The sequence below is a fragment of the Gastrolobium bilobum genome, unplaced genomic scaffold, assembly GCF_033153095.1.
Source record: "Gastrolobium bilobum isolate Gb01-03AN ecotype WA unplaced genomic scaffold, APGP_CSIRO_Gbil_v1 utg2351, whole genome shotgun sequence".
Taxonomy (NCBI): Eukaryota; Viridiplantae; Streptophyta; class Magnoliopsida; order Fabales; family Fabaceae; genus Gastrolobium; species Gastrolobium bilobum.
The window spans coordinates 151063-159012 of NW_026897581.1; the positions used below are offsets into that span (position 1 = coordinate 151063).

A 7950-nucleotide genomic window follows, 5' to 3' on the forward strand; every position below is an offset into this window, starting at 1 on the left:
GGCATAAATATTTATATAGTTATTTAGTATAAAAATAATATATTTAGTTTATTTTTTTAGTCAGCATAATATATATTAAAAAAATCCACACAAATATTATTCTAAAAAAAATAATAATTGAAAAGCTTAGGATAAATATATAAATATATATTCGAAAGGACTGAAACAATTCATGTTGAATGAATGATCAACCTTAATTGATTATGGGAATTTTGACGGGCGAGGATTTAGTATTCTTGCATTTAATACTACAATTTAAAGTTATTCAAATAAGTGTTGAATGTGAAATAATGTAAAAATTTAAATTATTTGAGGGTCCACCTGGTTTAAATACTAAATGTATACATGTTAAAAGAAAGGGTTGGTGTTTGTCATTTTAAATGACATAAATTATGTCATTTTAGGAGAGAGAGATAGACACAGAAAATGAAAATCATGGGAGAGAGAAAGTGAGTGGTTATTTTTAATTTAAAATTTAAATAAATAATTTATTCTGTGTCTATCTCTCTTAAAATGACACAACTTTATGTCATTTAAAATGACAAACACTTTCCCGTAAGGTGGTGTTTGGTTGGGAGCTTTTCAGCGGATATCTATCTTTCTCAAGTATGGCTTTTAGAAACACCATGTTTGTTTCAACGTTTTTCACCAAAAACCTATCTATCCAATTTGTCTGGATTTATGAGAAACATAGATATCCGCACTGTTTAGAAACCCAATTTGAAGGTGGGATTTTTCGGAAATCGGTTATATGACTTTTAATGCACGGTTGATTTCATAAAGTTGCTTAATTTTCCCAGTAAAGTTTTTCCCCACCAAACAACTTTTTTTTACATTTTTCTACCTATCTCACTTTATCTATCTTTCCAATCATTTCTCTATCTATCTTATTTCCCTATTATTCCAAAAAAATTTCCTGAACCAAACGCCCCCTAAAAGAATTAAGGGTTTGTGTTTTCTAAAGTTACTTTAGATAATTTTATTTAATGTTCATCAAAACGACGTCATTTTGGGATGAAAATCATGGTATTTTTATAATTTTAATTTATTTTAGGTTATAATAGTCTTTATCATTCTAATTTTTTAATTTTTCAACCTCAAAATGACGTCATTTTGATGAACATTAGACAAAATTATCTAAAGTAATATAAGATACTTTTTCCCAAGAATTAATTGCAAAACAATAATCATTAAATATTTATATTTTGTAAGATAAATGACTTTATATAAATAAAGTATATGCAATTACTGCTTAATACTTAATAAATAAAGAGAAATGTTATTTTTACAATTAAGAAATACAAAAATAGAGGAATATATTTTTCAGAATATATAAACAAATTTGTAAATAAAAAATTTATAAATATAACTAGTTTTAAAATAAAATCGCTTTTAAACACTTTTTTAATACATTGAAGAAGACAACATTTTTGTATACTAATGTTTAATTGTATATTATAATTCAATATTTTTTTTTAAATCTTCAGAAATATCAAAATTCATGTTATAGCATAGCGTATTTTGGTTTTTTCCCCCCTCAAACCCAAGAATTTGAATGTACCGAAACATTGCGTGTCCCCTCAATCACGCTCTCACTGAGGAACCAGCATCGTACCATGGTCGATGCTAACGGAGCTCCACCATGTGTTGTATCTCTGGCTCCATTCTCTACCTCCCGGCGGCGCCTCTCCGCCACCTTCGTGGAGCGGAGCCGTCCGGTGTCGTCGGAGAGGCCAATGGCGTGGATATCCCTCCAGGGACGGCTAGTTAACGCCGAAGAAGCGAGCTCCGCGCGCTCCATTGGTGGCGGCTTAAGCGCAGAACAAGCCCTGGCTTGGGAGCTCTTCACTCCCATCCAACGGTTCCTATTAGTCGCTGTCATTGGTGTTGCCGTTGCAGAGTCCCACAAAAACCACCAGATACGGCACTTTAAGAAATCCGTTCAACTAAGGGTAGGGTTCCCCTAATGTGCTTTTCGTTCTTCTTCTTTAATTATTTTAATGCATATAATAATAATAATAATAATAACTTTATTGGGCTCAATTTTTGCTTGAACTTTCAATTTAATGAACCTCTTAAATCTCTTTAGCTGGGGTCCTCTTTGGTAGTTGTGGATAGTATTTGTTTCTCTTACATGCTTTATCGCTATTTATTAAAGGGACTCCGTTGTAGCTCGCATTCACTTTGTTTGTTAAGAAATTGGAAGACCGTTACGGTTTCGGCTTTCAACAAATGAATTAATACCCAGATCCAATATATACAATATGAATTAATGCTTAATACTATTTTTTTAATTTTTTTTTTTTTGAAATTTAAATTTGATTCTGCCACTTTAAAGTTTTTGTTAGTTGTAGTAATGGTAAACTTGTTTTATTAATTTGGGCTATTCGTGATGGGATTGAATGATATTGTAAGAAAGTTTAAAATTCTTTACTCGTTTGCCTGTCTAGTTTTTTGCACTTATGAATCAATATCGTTTTATTTCATTATTTTATCACTCTGTTCCAGGACCAGGTGCTATCAAGCATGCAGCAGAAGCTTGACAATCTATGCGAGCAGCTTAACAGTTCTAAGGAACACTCGAATGCTGCCATCAACCAGTCATCCGCCAAAGATACAGATTTGCAATTGAATGAAACTTTTGGAACCAAGAAAATTAAGTTTCTTGACTGTGGTTGTTGGCATTGTGAGCAACACTGTGGCTTCTTTAATGAATTGATGGTAAGAACTCGTGCTCAATGTATTGTTCTATTATTGCTTTCTTTCAGTGGTGGGCAATTATAAAACTGAATCTTCCCAATGTATCAATCCATTGAATAACTTGGCTTTGATCATTCATTGAATTCGTTAGCAGGGTGCCTCTGTTAGGAGAGCCTCCAGTGGAAATGAGGTGCTCCAATATAAAACGCTTTTCTCTAATGAAGAACAAGAGGAGCGAAGAATGTCTGACTTTTCAGATTGGGCTTCAAGTGTCACATCTGCTGCTGATATCCAGGTACTATTTTCTTCACAGTCATATTTGTTAGGGTCCTAAATGAGCAAAGGGACCAACATTTCATCTTACCACCTTGAGTAACATCCACATCTGGTTGCATAGGATATGTAATTTTCCAAATGTTTCACTTTTTAGCTAAGTATATGCAATTTAGGCTTCTCGTCTAGCACTATTAGTAGTAACTTCTTGGAGTTCTTTTTGACAAAATTAGTTTCTTGTTGGTCTTCTTCAATTCTTTTGAACGAATTATTGATATGTTTTTCTAAGGCTATGAGATTTTGGTAATCTGATATCTGTCACCTTGACATAAAAATCTCTAGATAACTTGATCAAATGGGGTTCTCACGAATGATGACTCATAAAACATTTTTGTTGCTTTTTGCCATTCCATGGCCTTGACTTTAATTGGAAGCAGGATAATTAATAAAAATAGCTTAATTTTATTATTCTATAGGACATGGTTAATTGCAATTGCAAAATCATAATGTTATTTTGTTCCACTTTGTGGCAGTGCTTGTTCTTGTTGGCTTTCTTGTATATTTTTTAGTTTTGCAAATCCAGTTTTTTTGGTGCCTTTGTCATTCCTTGTGTAATCCACAGCTAAACAGCTTGGCTGTAGACCAAGATATTTATAATCTTAAGAGGGACTGTGAAGAGAAGGATACCACAATAAAGGAGCTAACCATCCTTCTGAACTCTTCTGAGGTTGCAAATCACAAGGTAATAGTTAGTCATTTGCATTTTTTCCTTGGAGGTTGGAATTTTCAACATCTTTATCCCTTAGTTTAATCCATTAATCACTTCCACTACATTTTACAACAGAGGATTGCTGAATTAGAAGACATTGTGCGGAGGAAGAATACGACAATTTCAAAATTAAAGAAGGACTTGGTGGTTCTAGAACAAAAGGTAGAATATAGATATTTGATGTACTATTTAATTGACAGACTATATGTTTGTTAATTATATACACGGATGTATTGCATGATAAGAAGCAAAACCCTGGAATTTGAATTATAATGCAATAAGTACATGACTTTACTCTAAGCTCTTGGAGCTGTGGAAAACAAGAAGTGTTTCTTATTTGCTCTCTTTCACAATTGACCGCAGGTTGTGCAGCTTTCAAGACTTCGTCGACCTTCCTTTTCTGCCAGTGACTCAAATGGCGGTCAGGTCCCACAAATGAGAGAGAACCTCATTTATGATATGGAGAGCACTACTAGCCCCTCATCTTCTGATTCAGATAGTTCTCCTCTTAACAATGCACAAGATCTTCCTGCTGATGTGAACCAGGGTTCTACTTCCAGAGTCGATCAGAAACCTACGCCAGTAAAATGTTTCAGTGCTTCAGGGAGAGTCTTTGAACGCCACACAAAATCTCAATCTGTTAGTCCTCTTAAAGAAGTTACAACTAATAGGAAATCTAATGCAGCTTCTTCTTCGTGCCAAAAGCAATTGTTACCTCGTGGGGACTTGAAAAAGAGCAGAAGACGATCTCTTAATGAAGCTAAGAGTGCGACTGCACATAAGAGATGGCTACAATGATGAGAGCAAGTATTCTTGAATCATGTCACCTATATAGTTAAAATTCGCTAAATTTTATTCACTTTTGCTAAAATTTTCTATTTCTCTGTTATTATGATCCCCCACCATTACTCTGAATTCCTAATGTTCAATTATATTAAAGAGCTAAGAATCTTGCATGAAACTTTAAACATATTCTCAAAAGTAATCTACCACATGCTGTCTACATCTGGCCGTAGACATTTATTTATTTATTAATTTACTGGGGGAACGTCTTATATATGAATTTTATGGGAATTTATTTATTAGAAGCAAAGGACATAATGAGTCATAGCATTTATAGCATTTTGTGTTTGCAATTTTTCTTAAAGGCCTTGGCCTTACTAATTTTTTTTTTTTTTAATTGAAAAAGAAAGGTTTAAAACCTATGATCCCTCCGTCCAAATAAATTAATAGTATAGTTACTTCCTAATTCTTAAATCTTAAGTCAACCCAGAAAACTACGAACTTAATCACAAACTTTTGTTGCTCAACCTTATCAACTCAAATCCCACTTAGCTTGTCTTGGCATAAAAGATTTCTTTTCTGATCTGTAAAAGAGTACACTGCAAACCCTACTTGCCCATGTTTTCCCTTTGCTGAGCCTCATCTACATAACTGCATTAAATTTCATACCACGACTTTTATCCACTCCCAATCTTTGCTTATTTAGGCTGAACATAACAATTTAAAAGTTCCCTAACTATATATCTCTAATGAAGAAAGCAGGATTAGACCGCTTTGAACTTCAACCACATTGCAAATCCTTTATTAGGAACTTAAAATTGTGTCTACCTTGAGTCTGACCTGACATAAAGACAAAATAAAGTAAGCCTAAACCAACAAAAAAAAGGGTCGGCCTAAAAAAAACTTTTTAATTTTTTTTAATTAATTTTACACTTTATTCTTCAAAGGGAAACCTTTCATTTAAAAAAAAAATTAAAACAATCAAATGGTGGTAGCTCAGTTGGCGCATGAGAATTAAGTAAGTAGGTGAGAGCATGTGTTCAAATCTCTTCAGTACCATCTCTGGAAGGAGTTTAAAGTCTTAATCCTGAATTCGCACCGAATAAAATTAGTTTAGAAATAATGAATAGATTGAAATATTTCTATAAAAAAATAAAAATTTAAAACAAATAATCATGTACATAGAGGTGAGTCCCCTGATATGCTTCAAGCATACGAGAGATGATGTAGATATTTGGATCATGATTGAGCTGCGCGTAACAAGCTTCAGCCCGTGGGCTGCGCCTTGGAATCTTGATTTGTTTTTGGTCCAACCGCCAACGTGTTGAGAAGCTTCCGTCCCGTCACGTCAGAGTCAGTCCACGTATGTACACGCCTTTTCTTTGTGTGCGAATTACGAATTTACACTGTATTCATTGTGGAATGCCTGTCATTCCTTTTTCTAGAGTCAACCTCCCATTATCCCAAATCATTTCCTCAAAGAAATTCATCTGAAGAGGGAGGACTAATAATTGTTCTTTGAAAAATTATAAACTTGCATAAACTATTCAATTTTAAAAGCATACTAACGTTTTTTTGCCTTTTATATTACTGCTAACTATTTGTGATTTCTTATTTATAAAACTGAAAAAGAAGTGGAAAAGTTAAGTTTTTCAATCTTTATTTATTGATATATCTTTTATATGATCAACTTTTCTTAGTGAAATTTGTATTAATCATTCACTTCCTATGGCCATTTTCCAACATAACTGGAAAAGTTACAAACAAAAATTTTAAAATAAAAAACTGTGGTAATTTTGTTAAATTCTCATAAAGTGGAGTAGAATGTTCAACCAAGATAGGTTATCAAATTCAACAACCCAGGCTACATCCAAAAGAAAAACATAACTTTCCGTTTTTTTTATAAGAAAATAAAGTCAATCAGTGCGATACAGGGTATTTTAAAGTGGACTATCCCCTACAGCCTACCAAAAAAAAAAAGTGGACTAACAACTCAGGTAGCAAAAAGAGAAAAAGAAACATAACTTTGAAGTAGTGGAAGGACTCAAAGGAGTACAATTTTAAACAGAACTATTTGTGAAATGAGAAAGTTTTGAGTCAAGTTTTATGATAGGTTGTAGAATCGGATCGAGCTCCAACTTTGAATGAAAAAATTGGCTACAACTTTAAATCAAATTCATTTCAACTAAAAAACTAATTAATATTCACTTTACATGATTATTATATAAGGTGTTTTGTGAATAATGAATGACATTCATGGAAAATTACGCGGACATGAACCTCGATTTTGAATGCAATAATTCAAAAGACTAAGTCCCACACTCGGACCTCGTACGCGAGACAGAAGCGTATGATATATGACCATTAATAAACAAGTGCCATCAATTTTAACCAAAAAAAATCTATCAACTTGGAAGTCTAAAATCATGAATTCACAATCTAATTTTCCAGATTATGACAGCTAACTTCATATAATATACTCAACACTAGTTTGATCAGATAAGCCATTTTTCAATTTTCAATTTAATTTTTTAGACCTTATTTTTAATCTATTAATTTTAGTATCTCAAAATATGAATTGCATCCAAAGTTATGATTATAATAAACTTTAATTCATGTAATTATTTAAAACAGCAAAGTGTTGCATTAAATTCTTTTTTGTAATATAATACTATCACATCAATAATCATTTGACAAAAAGACATGCCATTATAATAAAACAATTTGATTTCACCAAAAAAATTGAATGAAAACTAATATAAAAACATAACACTGTATTCAAATTGTAAATTGATGGTTAAAGTGAACAAATTTTAAAAAATGACCTATATAATATAAATACGTAGTACAAGTATAAGGATAAAAACCTAATTGAGCTATTTTTCAATATACATATACTTTCTAGGGACAGGATCCGTTTACAATTTTTTTTTGCAATTACACTAATGTAAGACCGGTCGTACACTGTGTGATTAATGTAGGACCGGTCCTACATAGTGTAATTTGTAAGAGTTTGTAAACAAAAAAGTTTGTAAATATAACATGCCCCTACTTTCTAATAGATAATGTTAGCTTTAAGTCTATAAAAAAAATCAGCTTTGGGCCTTCACCGTTTTACCTATAACAACAATTATATAAAAATTATACTAAAAGTGTTAATTAGAATTATTTTTTAATCACTCAAATTTTTCATCTAACTTTTGTAGGCGTAAATTAAAAGTAATACTTCAAAAAAAAGTATTTCATATAGTGTAAAAAAGTTAAAAAATTTACAACTAATTATTGTAAAATAAATTTTTTTTACAAATATTTATCTTCCAAATTTAAATCAAACATGCAGCTATTTACAAATTGTTCCTTTAATTAATAAAAGTTGAATGGGTATGGAAATTCAATTTGTTTGTTAAATTAATAAAAGTGTGCAG

The 7950-nt window shown here is 31.9% G+C and overlaps 1 protein-coding gene across 1 annotated transcript; it reads left to right on the forward strand.

The window, feature by feature from the left end:
• The first annotated feature begins 1616 nt into the window (after positions 1-1616).
• Positions 1617-4540, forward strand: LOC133308240 (uncharacterized). Its single transcript, XM_061508848.1, has 6 exons — positions 1617-1952; positions 2509-2721; positions 2855-2995; positions 3596-3715; positions 3818-3904; positions 4106-4540. Exons 1-6 carry the CDS (start codon positions 1617-1619, stop codon positions 4538-4540), a joined length of 1332 nt encoding a protein of 443 aa, XP_061364832.1.
• Positions 4541-7950: the final 3410 nt, after the last annotated feature.

Coding starts and splice junctions, on each gene's coding strand:
- LOC133308240 (XM_061508848.1), top strand. CDS start 1,617: ATGGTCGATGCTAACGGAGCTCCACCATGTGTTGTATCTCTGGCTCCA. Junction 2,722..2,854: donor GCTTCTTTAATGAATTGATG/GTAAGAACTCGT, acceptor ATTCGTTAGCAG/GGTGCCTCTGTTAGGAGAGC. Junction 3,716..3,817: donor CTGAGGTTGCAAATCACAAG/GTAATAGTTAGT, acceptor ATTTTACAACAG/AGGATTGCTGAATTAGAAGA.